Here is a 24,011-nt window from a genome sequence, read left to right as displayed (position 1 = left end):
ACCTGAACATCCTCTCGCCAACGCCTTCCTCCAGCGTGCTCGGATGGGTAGAAACAGCCCCGAAGGACCCCAGAGGCTGGTGCGTGATGGGGAGGGGGGTCTGTCTGGAAGAGAAGCCAGCCCTGGCAGGGGTCTCCTTGGGCACCGACGAGAATGGGAGACACGTGGCAGTGCAGGACACAGACAAGTTGACGACCTCCACAGCTTTCAGGCTGTCGGGAGAGAAGGCTTCTGCGGGGGCGAGGGGGGACCCCATGGCAGAAGTGCCCGCCCTAGGCTCCTGGGGTCCCAGGATTTGGGAGTGAATGGAGTGAGTCACAGCGGGGCATGGGGCGCCTGCCTGGTGTCCCCGGTCCATGGTATGAGCTCCTCTCCCAAACGCCGCCTCCTCAATGATGCGAGGGGAGCCCCTCCGCTGGCCTGTTGACCCCAGGTTGGTGGCATCCACAGCTGGCGGGCGACTCAGTGCGGGCACCGCATGGTCAGGGAGGCTCGCCATGTCCGACCTGCCGCTGTGGGACCGCGGGCTACTCCCCACACCCGCGTCTGCAGGCATGCGCTCTGGGGCCTCCGTCTGCACTCCAGGAAAAGCTCTGTCCCTCGGGCTTGCCCATGCTGTGCCTCGTGGTATTTCTAAGTGAACACCTTTGGTTCCAGCTCCTGGAGGGTTCTCAGTCCTGCCATCAAGTCTGCGGGGCCCTGGAGGGTCAGCGCGAGCCCCTTGATCCTGGGGGATGTCGAGGTAACCCGCACCCTGCTGGTCAGCGTCTAGAGCCACCTCCACGAGGGGAGGGCCAACCCCTGTGTCCTGGATGCTGGATCCCCCATCGCTGGGTGGACGGCCCTGTCCTGAAGCTTCTATGCTGCTGGCCAGCTGGCCCAGAGTTTCAGCAGGACCTGCGCCTGGCCGCAGGGCGCCCGCGTCTTCAGCGCCCTCCTCTGGGCTACTGATCTGGGGCGCCGATGCCGACTTGGTCAGCTTGGTGAGCAGCGCCAGCTCCCGCTCCTCCTCCTCGAAAGGCAGGGAGCTGATGGAGGTGAGGGACGCGTGGATCCCGCTGGGCAAGCTCAGGCTGCTCTCCGTGTGCCCGCCCTCCAGGGAGTTCCTGTGCGGGGTGTGTCTGCGAAGCAGCGGGTGTGACACTTCCCGGTCACTGGGCACCTCCAGGGCCCGGCCCCGGGCCTCGGACCAGGCCACAGAGCTCGGCTCACTCTCAATGCCTGAATCCGAGATGAAGGAGAATGATCTCTTGATGACCCCGGACAGCACGGACCCTTCCTCCTGCTCCTCTGGGGGAGGGTCCCTCGGGGCAGCCCTGGCCTCCGGGGGATCCCTCAGAGCAGAGCTCAGTGGCCCGCAAGGCTCCTTGGGGAAGGACTTCAGACTTAGCAGCAGCGTCTTGGCCTCCTGGTCGGCTCCCTTCCCAGGAGCTTTTGACTCCAGGAGCGGGGTTTTCTCCCACGAGACGGCAGGCTGACGACTCCCGCCAGCCAGCGCTGTGCTTGGCAGAGTGCTGTCCAGTTCACGGTTCTCACGGACGCGCCCACCCCCGTGCTGGTCACTCGTGGCCACTGTGGGTTCAGCTCGGCCTGGGTGCTTATTGCTGGACTTGACCTCGAGGTAGGCCAGCGTCAGGCCCCAGCCATCCTCTGGGCCTGGACTCCCTCTGGGCGGGTCGTCATCTGCCAGTGAATCCACCCCAACATCAGCCCTCTGGCCAGTGCGACCTTCACCTGCAGGCATAGCTGCTGCGTCCGGGGACTCCCCAATCGTCAGATACACCTGAGACTCGGAAAGCACGTCCGCAGGACTTGGGGTGCCCACCTCTTCCTCTGACGCCGGCCCACGAAGCACCTCTTCATCGCAGCCAATTTGGGGTGGTTCCAGGGTGGGCAGGGTGAGGTTTTCCCGAAAAGACGACTTTCTGTTTACAAGAGGGTCCTCTTCTCTGTCTTCTAAACTCATTTTTTTGGGACTTGTGGCTGGAACATTGAAATCAGGGTAAACACTCAAGCTCTGCCCTCCAAAAAAAAAAAAGAAACAGCAGCAGCAGCAGCACCATAACTTAGGAATCTGTGCTCACAGCGTGTCCAAACGCCTGACTGTACCAGGAGAAATGAGGCTGGACTTAGGCCTGGTTCCTGGGAGGTAATCTGAACCCGCAGCATTTCCCAAGCAATGGAATGTCTGTTTCATGGGCCCTGATACCCATGCAACCAGGTGCTGGTGGTGAGTCCTCTGACAGTTTATGCCAAAGGGACGGCTTTGGCCGGGGCTGGCAGTGCCAGGAAAGCCAACCCTGAGGTTAGGTGGGCGGGGCTTTGTGCCAGGAGACACCACGCCAGCCTCTGATGGGGGAAGGTGGGCTGAGCAGGGCTGGTCTTCTATTTTCCTTTAAAAGCTTAAATCCTCCTTACGGTTTTAATAGATGTTGAGGATTATAATCCCCATAGAACATTAACATGGAGTAAGCCACTGAGACACTCCCATAAAAACGCATGGGACTCTGCGAGATCCTCATCGCACCCGCTCATGTGAAACGCATGGTTGGGTCAAGGACTGGGACGAAGATCGTAGGGAAATGGGTCTCTTGCTTCTCTGGACATATTCTTTGCATCTCGAGAGGCTGAGCTAATTTCCCTTCCTCCGGGAGCCGTCCCACAGGCCACAGCAAGTTAGACGTCCTCAATGCATGTCCTGGCATCCTCTCTGCACACATTACAGTGCACGCCTACCCCATGCTATAACCCACATGTAATGTAACACGCCTACCCCTATGCGATAACCCACATGTACAGTAACACGCCTACCCCATGCTATAACCCACATGTACAGTAACACGCCTACCCCCTGCTATAACCCACATGTAATGTAACACGCCTACCCCCATGCTATAACCCACATGTAATGTAACATGCCTACCCCATACTATAACTCACATGTGCAGTAACACGCCTACCCCGTTATAACCCACATGCGATGTAACATGCCTACCCCATGCTATAACCCACATGTAATGTAACATGCCTACCCCATGCTATAACCCACATGTAATGTAACATGCCTACCCCATGTTACAACTCACATGTACAGTAACACGCCTACCCCATGCGATAACCCACATGTACAGTAACACGCCTACCCCATGCTATAACCCACATGTAATGTAACATGCCTACTCCCATGCTATAACACACATGTAATGTAACACACCTACCACCATGCTGTGACCCACATGTACAGTAACACGCCTACCCCCATGCTATGACCCACATGTAATGTAACACGCCTACCCCCATGTTCTAACCATGTAATGCTGTAACATGCCGACCCACATGAAATGTAACATGCCTACCACCATACTGTAACCCACATGAAATGTAGCATGCCTACCACCATACTGTAACCCACATGTACAGTAACACACACACCTACCCCCATGCTATAACCCACATGTACAGTAACACGCCTACCACCATACTGTAACCCATGGTGCATTTCTTGTTCCCACTGGAGAGAAGAGCCTGTGTTTTGGGAATATCTGCATCCCAAGGCCAGCACCGGGGCTGCCATGTGGTCATAGAATCACGTTCATAAAACGCCTTGAAGAAAACCGAGATGCCGCTGAACCGAGGCAATGAGCCTCCGGAACTGGCTGCATTGGTTTGGAAAAAATGCACCTTCGCCCTCATTTGGTCCCACACACGGTGCACTCACATGTCCTACAGGCAAGCCCTGTACTCGGCCATGGCTTAGGGAGAGGGAAGTGAGGATGCGTTATAGTCCTGAGCCAGTCTCTGCTTTTAAGGGTTTTAAGAAATAGTAAGGCCTGGGTGGCGTGGCTCAGTGGTTGAGCATTAACCTATGAACCAGGAGGTCACGGTTGGATTCCCAGTCAGGGCACATGCACAGGTTGCGAGCTCGACCCCCAGGAGGAGGCATGCAGGAGGCAGTGGATCAGTGATTCTCTCTCATCACTGATGTTTCTCTCTCTCCCTCTGCCTTCCTCTCTGCAATCAACTAAAATGTATTTTAAAAAAATATTGAGAAACATGCAGAACGGTGGCTGGGTCTCCTGCCAAAGGAAACGTGGGCTGTACCCTGCAGATTGTGAATCCACCGTCTTGCAGGAAGGAGATGAGTCGTGCCAGGAAGGGGGCGGCGTGGGCACAGGCCCCGGCATCTGGGCGCACAGTCTGGTCAGGCCTCACGTATCCCATGTGGATGGAGCAAGAGTGACCAGAGGGAACGGGGGTGAGGTTAGACGGTTAGATGGATGCCCTTGAACGCCCTGTGTAAATGTGGAGTCTGGGCCTCCTAGGACAGGCAGCAGGTGATTGGTGGGTCCTTGGAGCAGATGTAACAGACTGATCAGATTTATCCGGGACGGTTGAGACAGGTCGTAGGGAGGCCAGTGAGGAAGCCCGATGCTGCCCGAGAGCAACACGCTGCTTTCACCTCTCTGACTGAGGAACGAGGAGAGGAGCAGAGGGTCTCACGCAGAGTGGACGGAGAGTGGGTCACCTGAGAGCCGCATTGCAGCCGTCATACATGGTGTGGCCACTAGGTGGCAGGGTTCACCTGAGAGCCAAATGCATCCTCCTCCTGAGGCTGTGCTGCCCTGGAAGTCACCTGACCTTTCAAACAGGCTACAAATCTCAGCTTGCAGCAGCCCTGAAACACTGATAAGCAAGCGACCCAGGGGCTGGCTGACACCTGCACGCACCCTGACCAGGCCAGGGATCGAGTCTGCAACATGCCCTTGACTGAAATGGAACCGGGACCCTTCAGTCCGCGGGCTGACTTGCTGTCCACTGAGCCAAACCTACTGGGGCTTAAGAAACCCTTTCCCTCACCCGGTCCCACTGCCGCTGGGACGTGAACAGAGCAATGGACGGGGGCCCCTGGTAAGCGCTGTTCTTAAGTCTCCAAAACCAAGACACACCTGGCGTGGGGCAGTCCACGTATCTGTCCTCGAAGATGACGGGCAGGGTGCTGCCGTCGCCATCTATGTCCAGGCACTCGGCGGGCAGCGGGGGCATGGTGCTCAGGTACTCCGAGTTCCGCAGGTCCAGGGACAGCTGGCTGTGCGACTGCACCCTGAGGGCACGGCCCGGGGAGTATCCGAAGAGTTACAGGCTTTCAACATGCCGCCTGCCCCCTTCTCCCAGGAAAACCTTCAGGAACGTTCAGCACTCTGGGACCTGACCTCACTGCCTGTCCGCCGCCCTTTCCTCCCCGCCCCCATGGCCCTCGTGGGACTTGTGTGGCGAAGGCCAACACGTCTGGGGGACGCTGTTCTGCTCACCAGGGAATCTGGAGAGGGGAGGACCCCATCTGTCAACCCTCTGACTTTTCTGAGTAGGTTTTAATTTTTTCTTTAATTTTGGAAGGGGAACTTAAACATTCATCAGTCCCCTCCATGAGGGAGTTCCGTCTTAAATCTTAAGCTAAAGGCATTTCACAGCCATGGCGAAGTCCCTGGGTCTTGTCTCAAATACTCATGGTCACAGCCACACCATCTGCTTCTAACTGCTTTTTGCAGGGGACTCGCCGCGGCGCCGTCAGGGACCTGGGAGCCCTGTTCTGTCTATAGAACCGCAATGACACTCGGCACGAGGAGGCAGGGCTGGGACCCTGCCCCGCCAGCCTTGCCTCTGCGGTCCGCCTACCTCCCCCCTGCACAGAGCACGCAGCCCGGTGGGCAGAGGTAGGAAGACCCTGCTCCCACACGGCTGGAGGCCAAGGGCGAAGGGCGGCGGTGTGTTGAACAACGCCGTCTCGAGTGCAGACTCCTAGGGTGCGGCGCGGGCGGGAGGGCTACTCACAGGTTCTCCTGGAAGGTCAGGACGGCGAGCTTGTGGTGCTCCATGTAGAAGAAGGCCTCGGAGAACCTCCGCACCTGAGGGCGAGAGTCACATGCACCGCTCCCCTCACGGGCAGGTGTCCCCTGGTGTTTATAAGGACATCGAGGTCCCAGAGGTCAGCCCTAAAGGGAGGCTCTGAGCCCACACCCCAAGTTCTGGAACAATCTTTCTCTTCCCCCGTAGGGGCCTCTGTCACTCACAGCTCTCGCCTCAGCACGGCTGATGGACAGAGTTCAACGCATGTTTAGGAAGCGGTCTTACATCGCTTTCTGTCTTTTTTCTACTTGGGGCTTATTTCTCCGACGAGAGTATAAGACATGTGAACATGGAGACCATAAACGCATGCAGACGAAACAGAATGTGCAAAGCCAGCACGCACGGTGTCCCCAGGCCTCTGCAGACCCAGCCACGGGGTCCTCCCGCTGTGCGCGAGGAGATGGCGCACCCAAGCTCGCAGCACAAAAATACGCCAAGAAGGATGTCTACATTATTAAATACTTTTCAAAACATGTGTGATACCCCTGCGACGGACTCTGCTCTCATCTGGCAGCCGAGGGAGGTGTGTCATGAAGGCAGAGCCAAGGTGTGAGAGGCTAAGTTCAAAGACACCTCATGCCTGTGCAGGGGGTGGTCTACCCCTGCCCCATCCGCCATCTGCAGAGTCAACTCCAGTTCCCACTCTGCCCAGCAGACCCTCTGCTGGCCCCTCACCCGCAGGGTGTGATGCTCCTGCGTGAGGAAGGCGGTCACGTGGGAGTGCAGCGTCACCGTGTCTAGGAACTGGGTCCACAGGGCCGTCAGGTGGGCGGCCAGCCAGGCGAGGTCCTTGCTTATCTGCTCGGCTATCTTCTCCGGGTTGTTCAGCATCTGAGGGGGCAGAGCGGCGGCAGTAAGACCCCTCCTCCAGGAAGTGACTGCAGTCTCCTCCCTGGCGTCTTCACCGACTTCCCCATTGTGTGTGTGTGTGTGTGTGTGTGTGTGTGTCTTTATCGTTTTCAGAGGGGAAGGAAGGAGAGAGAGATAGAAGCATCAATGATGAGAACCATGGATCAGCTGCCTCCTGTACACGCCACACTGGGGATGGAGCCTGCAACCTGGGCATGTGCCCTGACGGGGAATCAAACTGTGACCACCTGGTTTATAGGTCAACGCTCAATCATTGAGCCACACCGGCTGGGCTCAGCTCTGATTTCTTTACCAAGTGAGCAACCATGTCTGCCTGGCATAACCCCTGCTGTTCAGACTGGAGGGGACGGTTCTCCCATTACCTGTAGCTCCAAGCACAGCCGATTCAGCGTTTCTTCAACAGCAAGGGACTCTGGGAAAAGAAAGGACAGCGCACAATAAGACGGACACGCCCTGGCACGCAGCCACTGCCCGAGGACTCTTTCTGTCCGTCCCTACTGCCTTCTGGCTCCGGGTGGCAAAGGGGATGAACCTGACTTGGAGCCTGTGATGTCACCCTCCACAAGGCCAACAAGGGCTCCTGGTGCAAGTTCAAAGTGACTCCACCTTCTCTGGTGCCTTTGCAGGTATGTGTGTGTGCACACACGCTCACACTCACACACATATGCTTCACACACGTGGGACACAGGTTTGCATCTCCATTGCACTGATGATGAGGTGGAGCCGCAGAGCCGAGAGAAGCTGAGGGACCCGGCGGGTTTCTCTTGTTGACCTTGAATCCCAGGCTAAGGACCTGGCTTCTGGTCTAGGGGCACAGGGGCCTCGTTAGAGGACTTTGAACGGGAGTGAGTAGCATGAAGCCAGGACCCTACCCTGGGAGTCACTGCAGGACCCTGCACTCCTGACATGGTGCGGCCACACGCTGCTGTGTGACCCTGAGCCGTCGTCTGACCTCTCTGAGCTTCAGTTCCACCATCTGTCAATCAAGAGGTCCAATGGTCTCCACAAAGTCTGGTGATGGGCAGGAAGCAATTCATCCCCAGAAAACCATTGTGAGGCCACCGAGGTCTCTGTGGTCATCCATGTTAAAGGGTATATTTGTATTTATTTCTTATTATTTCTTTATATATGTATTTATTTCTTGTGCACTCTTGTAATTTGCAATGCCATAATTATCACCTAATTAAGACAAGGCTATAAACTACCATTATGTTCCAACAGTGTCAGGTATACAGTAGGTGATCAATAAATGCTCGGTGGGTGAGTGAATGAATGAGTGAATGAATGCATGCATGCTTGAGTTGCTTGCGTCTTTTCTTCCTGCATCTGCACATCTAAGATTCTCTCCTAGAATGATGCACAGAACAGAAATACCGACCTGAGTAACCTGGTTACTCGGAGGTTTACTGAAGCGTGCGGACTTGCTCGCACCCCAGCAGACAGAGAAAGGGCTGTGAGATGCGTGTCCCCTGGGCCAGCCCTTACCCAGCTCCATGTGTGGCAGCTCCGGGACATCCCTCATGATGAGCAGGAAGTAGGCGCGGAGCCCCCGGTAGGCGTGCAGGAGCAGCAGGCACAGCCCCCGGTGCCACTTGTGAGCGCGCTGTATGCAGTTCTCCGAGGGCACGTAGAAGCTGCCCTGCTGGGACAGAAACCAAAGCTGTGGGCCGCTGCACGGCCTGGGCCTGAGGAAAGTGCCCTGTGTGCGGGACAAACACCGCCGTGGGCCGAGCCTCTGGCTCCCCACCTTCACAGGAAGACGGTGACAGTGACAGTCACACTAACAGCAGAAGGGGGACGGAGGTGACCGGCCTCACAGGCTGTGATAACTGAATGCACCCAACACGGCCTCTCCCCCGGCCCCTAGTGGTTCTCAACCTTCCTAACGCCACGACCTTTTAACACAGTTCCTCATGTCGTGGTGACCCCCAACCATAAAATTATTTTTGTTGCTACTTCATAACTGTAATTTTGCTACTGTTATGAATCGTAATGCAAATATCTGATAGTCAGGATGTATTTTCATTGTTACAAATTGAACATAATCAAAGCATAGTGATTCATCACAAAAACAATATGTAATTATATATGTGTTTTCTGATGGCCTTAGGTGACCCCTGTGAAAGGGTCGTTTGACCCCCAAAGGGGTCGCGACCCACAGGTTGAGAACCGCTGGGCCATGGGGACAGACATCGGGAGGCTCCCTTTCCCAGGGAGATGAGGAATTCAGCAAGGCCCTGAGGCAAGGGGGAGCAGTGCCCCTGCTGAGAAGGACAAACGCGCACTAGGAAGAAGGTGGGAGGTGACTTCATCGGTGCTGGGCGAGCATCTGTGCGAGGCTCTGAGTGTGGCACACAGGGCCGTGGACAAACCTGGTTTCCCGTTCTGAGGTCCCTTCTGGTTTGAACCTAAGCGACACATTCCACACACAGGGACTGGAGTCAAAAGACTTTCCCATTTCATAAGCAAAATTCCATCTCTCAGACGTCTGTGCTCACAGGCACTCGGTGGCCCACGCCCTCCCATCCCCCTCCCCCAGTGTGTTCGGACTGGACGCCAGCACGGCTGTGGAAAAGCTAACAGAGCGTGTAAGCAGGTGTGCGTTGGACTCCCCAGGTCTCTGGAGCAAGAGGAACCCACTGCTGACGAGGCATCTGAAGAGTCCTACCATCTGCTTCACCTCATTGGATCGTCAATTCTGATTTTCAAAATGAACAGAAATATGTAAACATCTCCGTATTACCGAGGAAACACAACATAGAGTGCCTCGTTCCCCAGAACCACATCATTCCTGATGGATCCTTCCAGAATACGTCCACACGCCTATGTGCATACATGGCTGCATGTGCACTTCATATATGCAGGCGTGTCCTGAAAGCACACACATATGTACCCACAATTTGGCGAATGCTCTGGACATTTCTCTGTTCCTTGCTGTGACCACATATCTCATGCCTTGGAGTTCTTTCTTATCAGACCAAATAATAAAGAATCCAGCCCTAGCCCGTTAGGTTCAGTGGATACAGCATCAGTCTATGGATTGAAAAGTCCTGGGTTCGATTCTGGTCAAGGGCATGTACAGGAGGCAACCAATCGATGTGTTTCTCTCACACTGATGTTTCTCTCTGTCTTTCCCTCTCTCTAAAAGAAAATCAATGGAAAAATATCCTCAGGTGAGAATTAAAATAAAATAAAAAATAAGTAAATAATACAAACTCCTATTTCCACTTCCCAGATCAAAAGACTGTGGCTCAAAGAGCCTAATGACTTATACGCAGCTCTGCCGCAGGGGAAAAACTCCCCGAGCAGAGTGCAAGTGGGGAAAGGCCTTTCTCGGATCTGCCTGGGCCTCCGGGTGCCCGGCCGGGTCTGTGTGCACCGACGGAGGCATCATTTAGTCCCGCAGTGCCTCCATCAGTGGTGACTCAGCAGAAATAAAAGCCGACAGCGGGTTCATAAAGCCGTCAGCTCCAGGGGGGATGGGTCCCTAGTCTGCCTGCTTCGAGGAGCCCCAAGCCCCCCGTTTCTGGCCCTGCTCCCTGCTCATAAGGGCACTTTCTTAGGGCTCCTCAGGAGCAAGTCCTCCCTCATCGGTGTTCGTCCTCACCACCCTTTGAGAGCTCAGCGCTCTATCCGGTCAGAGGACAAGCACACACTGTGTGGCTGAGCATCAGGCCTGACGATCCTTGTTGCTCATTGTTTTCCTTCCCGATTCCTCAACGTGCTTTCCTTTCCTCTCTGTGTATGAGCCTGTTTTAAGCAGCCATTTTAAAAATATACTGTTGTGACTCCAAGTCACTGCAAGGCCAGTTTTATTGACTTCCATTTTATGAAGCAAAGCAACAGAGTGCCCTAAAAATTCAGTGGGCTTGGAATTACAGGAATAGCCTGGGGTCAGAGGGTCAAGTTCACCTCCTCCCAACTCTCACCAGCTTCAGAACCTTGGACAGGGCCTTCGCTGCCCTCTTTGGGCAAGAGAGAGAGAAGAAAACTTCCCATAAGCAGGACAAAGGCATGGTCCATTAGTCTTAGGGTTATTATCAGTAGGAATTCCATATGAACTCTTCCATATGTGATGGCGTTTTCTTTAGTGAATCACTCAATTCCTACATCCCCGAGAGAGCCGGGCCGATTTAAACCTTTAAAAGCAAGAACTCGCTAGTAATTAGATAAGTTGACATATTAACCCTGAATAATTCAAAACCCTCCTGTGAGTTACCTTAGTGCCAATGAATGATGCATCTTGGGTAAATGCATCCGTTGACTACAAGTATGATTGGGAGTCCCACTGGGTTTTTCTCTATTCTCCAGCAAGGCACAGGGCCAGTTCCATTCCAATCATCATCATGATCCTAACTGCTCTAAACTTAGTGCCCTCCTCCCCCTCACACCCTACCCGCTAGGGCAGTGGTCAGCAAACTCATTAGTCAACAGAGCCAAATATCAACAGTACGATTGAAATTTCTTTTGAGAGCCAAATTTTTTAAACTTAAACTATATAGGTAGGTACATTGTTATTAACTTAATTAGGGTACTCCTAAGGCTTAGGAAGAGCCACACTCAAGGGGCCAAAGAGCCGCATGTGGCTCGTGAGCTGCAGTTTGCCAACCACGGCCCTAGGGGAAACAACTCTTTTTTTTTCTTTTAAAATCCTCACCCAAGGATATTTTTCCATTGATCTTTAGAGAGAGTGGAAAGGAGAGGGAAAGACAGAAAAATATTGATGTGAGAGAAACACATTGATCTGGTTGCCTCCTGCACATGCCCAACCAGGGCCCGGGCTGAGGAGGAGCCTGCAACTGAGGTACATGCTCCTGACTGGAATCAAATCCAGGACCTTTTGGTCCTCAGGCCAATGCTCTATCCACTGAGTCATACCGGCTAGGGCAGGAAAACAATTCTTCAGTTGAAGGAACCTGGGACACAAATACGCAGTTGTGAAATGTGGAGTCCCATTAGGAGAAGCCGTAGGAAGCTAGGAATGTGTGGTGGGATGGGCAGGGCAGGCTCCCTGGAAGAGGTGATGCTGCAGAGCCTTCGGATGACATGCACAGGCCAGTGTACAGCTGTGCCTGGTCACACAGGTCTGCAGACAGGTCCTCAGCCAAGGTGACCACCGTCGGGTAGAAATTCCTGAACATTTCGCGTGTGAAAATGCTGAACCCATCTGTTCAGACATTCATTGTCAGCACTTTCATTGCTCCTATTTCATTTCCATGTATTTTTTTGTTAAAGTTACCCCCCAAACGGTGTGCAATGTTCAGCAATTCCGTGAGCCGTAGGCACATGGCATTCTTCATATTTAATTAAGAACATTCCACTACTCACACCGAACAGGCAAATCTAGTTTTCAGAGCATCACAGAACCCCACACTTTCCTGACGAATGTCTTTGTTTTTATGATCTAATTTGAAGGAAGGCTCTGATTTAAGGAAAACCAGTTCTATTCTCCAATTCGATCAGGTGTATGTGTTTTATAAAAGTCACCATGTAGACATTTTAAAAACATGAGGGATTGTGTGTCACCCTGGATTCTAACACTGCTTTGCAAATTGCAATTTTTGTGTGCACATGAGCAAAACGAGGAATCATTCTACTTCTATTACTTCTAATTTTAACTGTACTAAAGGAAATGAGACCAGTAAAAACAGGAGCAGGAAAATTAATTCCGTATTGGCCACGCGCCAACCACTCTAAATACATCAACCATGAGAACAAGTGTGGGCCGAGCTCACATTAGTGCAAATACACGCAAGAGAACACTCACTCTAGAGTTATCTAGAGCTGGGTTCGAATTCTGGTTCAAACAACTACCATTAGGAAGGATGCCTGGACTCTCAGATTCTTAGTTTGCTCACCTGTAGAACGGGTCTCCTACTTAAAAAGGTTCGTGGACGTTAGAAGTCTCGGAGGAGATCACTGGGCTTGCAAAAAGTGAGCACTGTGGGCAGCACAGTCGTTGCTCAGTGAGTATCCCTCCTCCTTTCTGCTTTCTGGGTGCTGGATTTCTTGCTTCCTGAGGTGTCTTACAGCCACCGAGTCTACACCCCAGAGATCCCCTTGAGCCCGTTCAGTGACCTGCCTTCCCAAAACACACACACAGAGGACAGACGAAGCAACACAGCCAAGAAGCTGCTTACCAGACGCTGGCCACATACCTTCTGAAAAATCAAATAGAGTCAAACCAGCAAATGAAAAACCATTTCTAAAATCCCCACAATAGACACAAGTCGAAATGAGCTGCACGCATGGCAGGTGATGACAAACACCCCGGGTGCGTGCTTACTGAGCCAACCCAACACGCGGCTGGGACAAATGACATCAATAACCACCCCGCCGAACACGAGCGCCCTGGTTGCCATGGGAACCAAAGGTAATGTTACACCGCTGGTGCTCTGATGGATCTCTTATTATTTCAATATTTGTAAAGTGATTTCTCAGGATGATCGGAACTATCAAATACATTCAATTACGCAGAAGACTGGAGGCAGCCAGCGTGGGGCTGGGAAGATTCCATGGGCCCTGCTCATTTTTCAGGGAAAACAGGACGCGGATCGGGAGGACAGGCTGATATTTTTGAGGGGAGGATGACAATAGCCAGTTCTCCGTTGGCTTCTAGAATCGCTAAGCCTGGAACCTACTCCCGGCAGCTTTCGTCACCGGGGTGTGCACTGTCCTGCTTGTCGACACCCCAAAGTATTGCTGTTACTTTACTGACGGGGGGGGGCGGGGAAGGAGAGTGAGTCCCAGATGGCTCACTGACTTAGACTCGAGGACCAAGGCAAGGAAGTGCACAGTCCCTTTAAATGTGGATTTCTTTACTGCAAGGCCAGGGCCCAGAGTACCACTGTTCTTTGCAGGAACCCCTGTCAAGTCTGAACTGCTCGGTGAACAGCTGTGCCCACGTTATGGCTTGTATTTGCTCAGTCGGAGCAGTTATGAGCCCAGAGGACGCAGGGAGCGTTCCTGCTGTATGTCAGAGGAAGAAACATCCTGTACGAGGCGCAGGGCGGGGGAGGCGGGGATGCACAGGGCATGGCAGTGTGGGAGGCTGGTGGTGGAACACAGGCCTCCCTCCTGCCCCCCGCCTGCCGCTCTGCTCTCCCGGGGCCAGCGCAAATCTGAGACCCAGGGCAGAGAGGCAGGGAGGGGCCTCGGGCCCAGGTGCACCCCGTCCACTACTCTGCTGACTGGATCGCACACAGAGCCCAGCGACTGTGAGGGTGCTCTGTCTCTCATGCAAACAGCACAGACGCCTCCAGGGCAACCTCACCCAATCTCCCTTCCATGGGACACTGAGACCCAGAGAGGGCAAGCATTGGACTCAGGGTCACACAGCAGGTTAGTGCTGAAGCCAAGAACAGAACTACATTATCGAAGTCCCTTCATCGAGTGTCCTACCCAGGAGACCACACTGGGGCTCCTGGAGTCACATCCGATTTAATTATCATCCAGTTTAATGATGTGGATCAACTAAAAGGAATATAATGCCAGCCCAGGGATTTCCAGATCACTGCTATGCCAGGCTGGAAGCTCAAGGCTTTTATAAGCTTATTCATTTAATCTTAGCAACCCCGAGAGGCAGGCATTCCAACCCCTTTTGACAGATAAGCCGGGAGTTGGAGGGGAAATAATTCCCCAGGCAAAGCTGCGGGCTTGCAATGGGGAGAAGAGCGAGCCTCCCTCAGGCCCTAAATCTGAAGCTGTCAGAAGGGGCTGAGGGTGGGAGGGGCTGAGGACAAAGGGACACACCACACACGTCACAGCAACCCTCCCTCCAGTGCTTGGTCTCACCACCAGCCTCTCACAGGAGCCGGTGTGGGAGGAGCTCCTGCTCCCTGATCCTGCTGGGGCTGCAGTCTGTGAGGCTGCAGTGCGATCCCCTAAGGCACCTGCTTCTTAGGGATGTGGAGGCTCAGCCCCAGGGAAGTAGTGGGGGGGGGCTTCATTCTTTGCCTGCAGCCCCTGCCAGGTGGGCAGGCAGCAGTGGGTGCAGCGCTGAGCCTGAAGGTTTGGATGGGCCCAGATGGACGACACACAGAAGAGAATCGGGTCCCGAAAGCCACCCATGGAGCTGCGCCCCAAGAGCAAGCTCACAGCTGCACCCACAAACGCGCATTCTATCTGACTCTGGGGGAAACGAGGGTGTCTTCTCTGACACACATCCCCCCAAATAGCCAAGAAGAACGTTTAAAAAGGATGCGTGTCACATGCCTGCTAGGAGCCTACTTCGGTCCTGTTTTGACACATATGAACTCCTGAAACCCTCTCTAAAACACAGTCACCCCATGTTAGAGCTGAGGAACCTGAGGTGAAGGAACCCCCCCCCCCCAAGTCACCTCGTACTTAGCATGGCAGGTGTCTGAGACCAGACTTTTCTCTCTCCCATCACCACAGCTCAGAGGGAGAGATGTGGCCGGTCACCCTTGACCTCTGTAGATGCAAAAGAATCAGATGGGCTGGGTGAGCCACAGGGACCCCAGCTGCCACCCACACAGGCCTAAGGTTTCTGAAGTCCCCCAGGGCAGCCCCCCTGGCACTCCCATGCCACCTCGGGGAGCCCCACACAACATGCCCCGTGGCCCCCAGAGAACCACATCCTTCGAGGAACCAGGTCAAAGGGGTGCCACATGCAGACCAGATCCTCAGTGTCTGCCCCCGGCCTGGCAGCTGGAATATGTCTGAGGAAAGTAGCAGCAATTAAAACAAGGGCCGGAGGGACAGGTGACAGGGAGGGACAGACGTTACCCAGTGCAACGACTCTACGTGGGACGTTTGAAGCAGCTGGAGCTTGATTGAACACCGCCCACCCCCCCCACACACACTCAAAGCGACGTTTGCTGGTCTCGGAGCCACTGCCCAGCCCCACGCTGACGTACCTCGGAAGAAGTCGGCTTGCAGTATCCAGCTCCGAAGACCAGGTTCTCCAGAGAAAGGCTGGACTGCTCCGGGCCCGCGTCCGGGCTGCCCTTTCCAAGCCAGGAGCCTCTTCCTGGGCGAGTAAAACTGAAGAGGAGAGAAGTGAAGACGGAGAAAGAGAATGTAGAGCAGTGGTTCTCAACCTTCCTAATGCCACGACCCTTTAATACAGTTCCTCATGTTGTGGTGACCCCCAACCATAAAATTACTTTTGTTGCTACTTCATAACTGTAATGTTGCTACTGTTATGAATCGTAATGTAACTATATGATAGGCAGGATGTATTTTCATTGTTACAAATTGAACATAATTAAAGCATAGTGATTAATCACAAAAACAATATGTAATTATATATGTGTTTTCTGATGGTCTTAGGCGACCCCTGTGAAAGGGTCGTTCGACCCCCGAAGGGGTCGCGACCCACAGGTTGAGAAAGATGATTCCACCAAGTCAGGTCCTTGGGGAAATGGCTGGGGAGCCCACAAGACAAGTCCCATAGAAGGGGCGGTCCTAGTAGGATCATGGCTTGTCAGTCTGCTGTGACGAGGAAGCCCACGAGGTCGATGCCGGTTGGAGATGCTGTAATCTGTTCCATGGACAACTGTACAGGCCCCGCCCAGCTCAGCAAGTCAACAGGAAGACCAGCTGATGGGCATGAAGGCGATGGTCACAGGCAGATGAAAGGGGATTCGGAAGCCGACGCAATCACCTGGATTTCTCATATTTGGGTTCATGACCACCTCCTTCACCTTTGTGATTTTCCTCCATTGAGAGTGACAAAGTCTCCGTGTTCTCATGGCCTCTTTCTCTCCATCTCTTTTATTAATTACCCTCATGTCAATTGTCTTCCATTGTCAAGACTATTTTATGGGCATTCTTCTTCCTGCAGGGAGATTCCAAGCCTCTGATGGCAAAGAGGCCCTGAGGATAAATACCCTCAGATGACATCATGAAGCACAGGTGCCCAGGAGGGACCCTGCAAGGGAGGGAGACCCCGTGTCTGCTTAGAACGCTGGCGGGGAGACGAAGCGAGCACTGTATTTCTGCTTCATTCATGTAGTCAGGTATTCAGTGGGCGCCTGCCATGTGCTGGGCTGAGTCGGGGTTAAGGTAGCAATGTGATTACGGCACAGCCCTCAGGGTAAACACACTTTGGTCTAGAGCAGTGGTCTCTAACCTTTTGTTGGCCGTGCCCCACCTAAGCATCTTTAAAATCCTGATGCCCTACCCCCCAGTGACATATAATTCTTATTATTCAAAAAGTGACTCCTAGTCACGTGGAGGAAGCTGAAAAGGCCATTAACTTGGTCTAAACAAGCTTCCAACGAACATGGCATCCGTGAAAGAGAAAAATAAAAGAACAAAATGACAGGTGAAGTACTGAGGAAGAAATCACTAAGAAATTGTTAAAAAATAATAATAATATGAAGTGATATGAAAAAACAGCAAATAAAGTTTCAAAAATATAATAGAGACCTGAGATGCATAAATATGTCACAACATATGTTTATATGCTGTATATGAGGCCCCTAGAACCATAAGAAATGCAAAAAATTCAGTTAATAACTCATTCTCAAATTACCCCCTTAAAAATCAAATTGCTCCCCCCCCCCCCCCCCGTGGGGAGTGTGCCCCACGCTGGGAACCACTGGGCTAGAGAGAGGCAGGCGGAACACGAGAGGCGAACTCAGGCCAGTGAGTGTGTAGCAGTTTATAAGCCAAACTGGGTGGAAGGATGAGGAGTGAGGGATGTCGCCGCAGTAGAGTGTGGACAGGTATTAAGAGGCAGCCAGTGTGCCCAGGCGGCCAGGGTTCGAGCCCAGCAGCAGCGCCTATCAGCTCTGTGACATGGGAGTAGGTTATTTTTATTTTTTTGTTAATCCTCACCTGAGGATATTTTTTCCATTGTTTTTTCAGAGAGCGGGAGAGGGAGAGCGGGGGAGGTAGAGAGAGAGAGAGACATGTGTGAGACACACACATTGATTGGTTGTCTCCTGCTCGCACCCTGACCGGGGCTGGGAGGGAACCTGCAACCAAGGCATGTGCCCTTGACCAGGAATTGAACGTGCGACCTTTTGATTCCAAAAAGCACAGGCTGACACTCTAACCACTGAGCCACACCGGCCAGGGCTGGGAATTGTTTTTAAACATCCCAGGGCCTCTGTTTCTGGGGGTTATTATGAGGGTTTCATGGGGCCAGACGAGTGCAGCTTTAAGTGCTGTGGCTGATGAATAGAGATGACTCCATAAAGGCTGGTAGCTATTGCCGGTCACACCACAAAGGAAATAAAATCTAACGTGGTCATTATTGTGGTTCTATAGCTATTGCTGATGACACCACAAATCCAATCAAGGGTAATAGACTCTTCAGGCTGATTTGCTAACTGAGATGTGAAGCAAGTGTCCAGCTTGCTGGGAAGGAACATTCCAGAAGAAATATAGCATATATTTGAGCAAGGAGACGTGTGGCACATTCGGGGGACAAACTATAAATTAATAAAATAACTCATGGCCTGGGTGGCATGACTCAGTGGTTGAGCATCGACCAATGAACCAGGAGGTCAGAGTTCGATTCCTGGTCAGGGCACATGCCCCGGGTGCAGGCTCGATCCCCTGCATGGGGGTCATGCAGGAGGTATCTGATCAATGATTCTCTCTCATCATTGATGCTTCTCTCTCTCTCCCTCTCCCTTCCTCTCTGAAAGCAATAGAAATAAATTTTTATAAAATGCCTCATTACCTGATGAAAGCATGGTCTTGATCCATTCAGTGGATCTGAATCCCTCAACTGACACCCGATGGTCCCCGAGAGGGTGAAACTGGGTCTTTCCTCTGTCGGCCTCAGGAAGGGACGGGTCTTTCTAGGCCAAGTTTTCATTTCACACCTGCTTTCTTCTGACTGGATTTACCCGACGCCTTGGAAATGGCTTTTCTAGAAAAGCCAGGGCTTGCCCTATTTGACAGGCATTTCCTATGACATTCAAGGGCTGTCTTTGTTCCCAGACACTGTGAGCGAACAAACAGAACCCTTCCTGCAGATGAGAGGGCGGGAGCCAGTCTATTTTTACCCCCGAGGAGGAGCCCGAGCCAGTGTTTCCATCGAGCTCCTCTCCTGCGAGTGGGGAGGCACCAGAGCCCTGCCCTGCCTGCCCGGCCACTGCCCGCCCTGAGAATCACGAAACCTCGATGGACAGGACCCGTTCCTGTTAGAGAGGAAGAGCAGGGGTCTCAGGGCCGTCGCGTGACTTCTCAAACAGGCCCACTGAGGCACAGCCGAGCCAGGTGTAGCAGCCAAGTCTTCGGGTTGGGTCTGTGCCCCCTGGGCTCCTGGTGCCCTCAGCTGCCCCGCCCACCTCTCCCTGCCCGGCAGTGCGGCTCTGCGCCCCACCCGCAGCCTGGGAGGAGCACCTCTGGTCAGTGCTGACCGACGCTGCCACCTCCGTGTCCCTCAGGCCCCTCCATGGTGGTGTGACCAGCAGGTGCCCTCGGGCTCCCGGCGCCGTACCTGATCAGGGGCTGCTGCAGGGCCACCAGGGCGGCGTGGACGGTCACCGAGATCACCGACAGGTGGAAATAGTCGAACATGACGGGCACCTGGTGGTGCAGGCCTCGGCGGGGGTGGAAGTGTAAGCCGAGCGTCCGGCTGCTGATCACAGGGGCCCCCGCCGCGTCCCGCAGCCTGCAAGGCAAGCGAGTGGCTCGGTGAGCGACGGCGTCATTGCTGCCTCCGTCCAGGCAGGTCTGGGAGACAGCCTCACCCCGGCCACCCACCGCCATGCCTCAGTCATCCACCCCTGCGAAGGCCGTCCGGCGGACGCTCTTTCCCGTGACGGGCAGATGGGGAAACGGAGGCTGGGAGGAGGGGAGAGACGCCCCGCTGTTTCCTGGCAGGTCTGGGATGTGCGCTCCGCTGTCACTGCCTCCAAGCCCACCGCCAAGGATGGAAGGACAGCCAGACTCTGTCCGAGGCTCGTCTCAGGGGGGACCCCGCCTGGCCCCCCATCCACACTCACTTTATTTCCCGACAGATGCCAGCACTGAGCTGCCTCTGCGAGTCTGCATTGTCCACCAGACCCCACCTCTTAAGACCAGGGGATGTGACAAATTCAACTTCATACCCCAACACCTAGCACAGTCCATGGCAAACTTCAGGAGTTGACCAAATGTTGGATTATTAAAAGGAGCAAATAAAAGAATGTATGCACCCCTACGCTCACTGCAGCCTTCGTTTACAATAGCCAAGGTATGAAAGCCACTCAAGTCAGTAGGTGAGAGGATTAAAAAGCTGTGGTGCACATATATAGTGGAACATTACTCGGCCATAAGAAAGAGCAAAATCTGCCCAGCCAGCATGGCTCAGTGGTTGAGCATCGACCTATGAACCAGGAGATCACTGTTCAAGTCCCAGTCAGGGATCATGCCCAGGATGAGGGCTCCATCCCCAGTGTGGGGCGTGCAAGAGGCAGCCGATCAATGATTGATTCTCTCTCATCATTGATGTTCCGCTCTCTCCCTTCCTACCCCTCCCTTTCTGAAATCATAAAACATACTTTTTAGAACATTTTTTAAAAATTAAAAAGAGCAAAATCTTACCCTTTGTGACAGCATGGGTGGACCTAGGAGGTGTTATGCTAAGTGAATAAGTCAGTCAGAGAAAGGCATTTCTGAAGATGTTCTGAGGTTCATGGCCATGAGGCTGCCCCAGGTGGGGAAGGGCTGGGGGAGGGAAGGTGGTGCCAGGATTCACAAGTTCAAGGGCACTCACTGCTGCTCGCTGTCCGTGAAGTGCAGGTCCACCTTGAGCTCAAAGTCGACTTCACTCAGGGCCTCTTCCACCTGCGGGAGAAACAGAGCTCGCGGGAGTTCGGGGTCAGGTCTGGGAACTGTGAGTGGGGAGGCTGAATCTGACAACTCCGGCCGGTCTGTCCAACGTCTAGAAGAGCAATCTCACCAGGAAGCAGTGACGTGAGATCACACTGGTCCATGCATGTGCCCGGAACTCTGGTGGGACAGGGTGTCTGTGAGCATTCCATGGGAAACGGGAGGGACTGATGCAGTCAAATTTGGGGAGAATCCCACTGGCCAAAGAAATGCTAGTTAAACAATGTTTCTACATTGCAGGACCTCAAGAACCTCGTTCCCCAAACAGATTTGACATGAAATTATTATTATTATTTTATTGATTTCAGAGAGGAAAGGAGAGGGAGGGAGAAACATCAATGATGAGAGAGAATCTTTGATCTGCTGCCTCCTATACACCCCCTACTGGGGATTGAGCCTGCAACCCGGGCTTGTGCCCAGACCAGGAATTGAACTGTGACCTCCTGGTTCATAGATGGAAGTTCAACAACTGAGCCACGCCGGCTGGGCTGATGTGGAGTTATTCCAAGCAGGAGAACTGTGTCCCAGGCCAGTGTCTGCCGGGGGAGCGGGGAAAGCCACCTGGCTAGCGGTGGGTAACACTGGAGGTATTGTCACTTCTGCCCGGGGGCACCCTCGCCCGGCGGGCACCATGTCCAGGTGTACAGGGAGCCCGATGCTGGGGCAGTGGCGTCATTTCCCGAGGTGGCTCAGCATCCTGAGGAAGCCCATCCTTTGCCGCGAGGCCCGTTCCACGTCACCATTTATGCTTTAAGACACTTCGGCATTTTATGGCCTCGCCATGGCTGCACCCCTTCTGAGCTTGCCAAAGCTGTTTGCGTTCATTCGCACTGGCGTCTACCTGTCCTACCTGCTGATGCTCACACACGTCTAAGGATGCACCCACCCTTCCTTCCCCACAGGAAGCACCGCCTCCCTCCTCGCAAAGGGGAGCTGCTTGCTCAATACCAGACCTCACCACCGGCCCTACTCAGCGGGGACCCCCGTTCAGGACACGTGGAGCCCTGCTCCCCCGTAACCCACAACACCCTGCCGGTCTCGATCTTCGCAGTCAAGGCTTCCCATTACTAGTACATTTGTTTGTTTCAGGTTTACAGCCCGGAAGCTTGTGAGCCAAATTCCATCTGAAGACACATTTGGCTTCGTCCTCAGAAAATTGCAAACATTTCAAAATCAGGCAATTGCACGTTTCTATTATAGATTTCAGCTCAGGAAAGAAAAAAGGAAGGAAGGGAGGGAGGGAGGGAGGGAGGGACCCCTGATCAGGCCATGCAGTTGGAAGCTCCGCTTGGCTCAGGCTCCCTGAGGCTCTGACTGCCTGTGCCTGTGGCTGAGCCCTGGCAGCTACCCGCCCCCCCCATTTCTTGCCCAGCACCCCGTCGTCTGGCATCATTAAGGGAGAGTGTCACTTAGATTCCTCTGGCCCTGGTGCAGGAACAGAGCTGCCACAGGAAACACGAATGCATCTTGAGGAATAAATAAAGCTCATCTCCCCCCACCGCTTTGGGCTTCGTTCCTTTGCCAGAATGTTCTCATCCTGCAGGGATGGCACTGTCTCACCTCTTTGGAAATATATTCCTGGAAGCTTAACTCAGGCTGAGACATATGGGTGGAATTTATCTTTAGGCCCCCAGTGTTTTAAAATTTGTTGTAAAAAAAAAAAAAAAAAAGCCTTTAAAAGTTAACATTTTGCTGGGTCCAAGGGCTATGAATAACTTCATCTCCGCGCTCTGTTTTGCATAATCAGGAAACTTGCTGTGTACACACAGCCCAAGCGTTGCAACCTCCAGCACAGCCCCAGGAAGTGAGCCTGGCACGGGAGCCCCCCCAACCACCTTGTGGGGGAGCTTTTGCCCGGAGCGAAGATGCACGGAGTGCTCCAGATCCAGGCTCGCGGCAGCTCCTCTGGGACTTGGAGGGAAGCCGGGCCGGGACGAGCGGGGCTGGACTGAGCCCAGTTATGACTTCACCGATGTCTCCAAAATATTTCATTGCAAGGTGTTCCGGGATGAAGTCACTGCCCTCTCTCACCATTCATTTCATCTCTGCCTGCTGAGCTGAGCTCTGGGCCGTCCCACGGTCCATCATCGGAGGGTCACACACACACACACACACACACACACACTCACACTTGCACACACGCATACACACGCTCGTACACGCACACACATTCACATGCACATTTACTGGGTCCTTTCATGGCTCCGCCTTTTCTTGGTTAATGCTATCACCTCCCTTCAAGGGTCCTTTCCTCCCTCCTTCCTTCCCTTCGGTTCTTTCCTTCTTTCTTTCCTGCACCAGGAAGCACTTTTGTCCATGGTAGTGAAAGCGCAGCAGCTAGTACTTACTGCAGACTCACTCCCAAGCAGGCAGGGAGCTCCCAGCCTCCACATACGGTCTTATCTAACGTGGGCAAACCATTGTGCTAAGCAGAACAAGCCAGTCAGGGAACGACCAGTATCACAGGATCTCCCTCACAGGTGGAATCTAATGAACAAAATCAACTGGCGAGCAAAACAGGTCCAGAGACACGGATGCAAGGCACAGACTGACAGAGGCCGGCGGGGGGAGGGGGGAGACTAACCAGAGAACTTAGATGCACATATGCACAGCCCATGGGCACAGACTGACAGAGGCCGGCGGGGGGAGGGGGGGCGACTAACCAGGGAACTTAGATGCACATATGCACAGCCCATGGGCACAGACAAGCTAAAAACACGCCACTGCGCCCTCTGGCAAGAGCGGAGGCCGCCACTGCCTCCCTCCCCGTGGCCTTCAGAGCACAGGACGTCTGGCCCACTGGCCTCTCCAACACCACCTCCTGCTCGCTTTCCCGCACTCACTGTGCAGGTCACCGTGGCCCTGCCGCTCTTCCTGGAACCCCACCCTCCTCCCGCCCGCAGGGCCTGTCCCCCAGAGCTCTGGGTGCCCAGGCTCCGCCTCAGCACTGGGGTGTCTGCTAGGGTGCTGGCTCCCAGGGAGCTGCCCCGCCCCCCGAGCCTGTCACTTGTCCTGCGGGAACTTGTACTGAGCTGAGCTCTGGGCCGTCCCACGGTCCATCATCGGAGGGTCTCTCCCAAGGCAGCAGTGAACCTTTCCCAGTGGCCGCCAGGCGCTCGCTCCCACTTTGGGTGGGTCCCGTGGAGCTCACAGGATCCACCAGGAGCAAACGCCTCCTGTTGACACCCTTACAAATGCATGTCACAGCCGGGCGAGCAGAGCACACGCGTGGGAAAGCTCAGGGATGAACTTACCTAGTTTATTTATTTGATTACATTGGGGCGTATGGATCAAACATGAAAATACAAGCCCCAAAGCACCAGGGATGGTCTCTCCCTTGCCATTTTATCCTGGGCCCGGCATGGGTGTGCTTAACGGGGCATACATCCCGGATGGGAGGTGGATTCATGAGCAAGGAATGAGTGGGAGCGTTTCAC

The 24,011-nt window shown here is 53.8% G+C and overlaps 1 protein-coding gene across 1 annotated transcript in view; it reads right to left on the bottom strand.

The window, feature by feature from the left end:
• Positions 1 to 24,011, bottom strand: part of FAM135B (family with sequence similarity 135 member B) — an 89,347-nt gene that overhangs the window by 11,330 nt on the left and 54,006 nt on the right. The window contains exons 5-13 of the mRNA XM_081111458.1: positions 20,459 to 20,529; positions 19,199 to 19,372; positions 15,654 to 15,780; positions 8,260 to 8,413; positions 7,137 to 7,186; positions 6,580 to 6,735; positions 5,830 to 5,903; positions 4,947 to 5,101; positions 3 to 1,983 (exon numbers count right to left, since the gene is read on the bottom strand). Coding sequence (XP_080967584.1) covers positions 3 to 1,983; positions 4,947 to 5,101; positions 5,830 to 5,903; positions 6,580 to 6,735; positions 7,137 to 7,186; positions 8,260 to 8,413; positions 15,654 to 15,780; positions 19,199 to 19,372; positions 20,459 to 20,529 — 2,942 coding nt within the window. The remainder of the gene's footprint in view (positions 1 to 2; positions 1,984 to 4,946; positions 5,102 to 5,829; positions 5,904 to 6,579; positions 6,736 to 7,136; positions 7,187 to 8,259; positions 8,414 to 15,653; positions 15,781 to 19,198; positions 19,373 to 20,458; positions 20,530 to 24,011) is intronic.

This window comes from Myotis nattereri (assembly GCF_964212035.1).
Source record: "Myotis nattereri genome assembly, chromosome: 17".
Lineage (NCBI taxonomy): Eukaryota > Metazoa > Chordata > Mammalia > Chiroptera > Vespertilionidae > Myotis > Myotis nattereri.
This window is presented reverse-complemented; position numbering and strand designations above follow the sequence as displayed.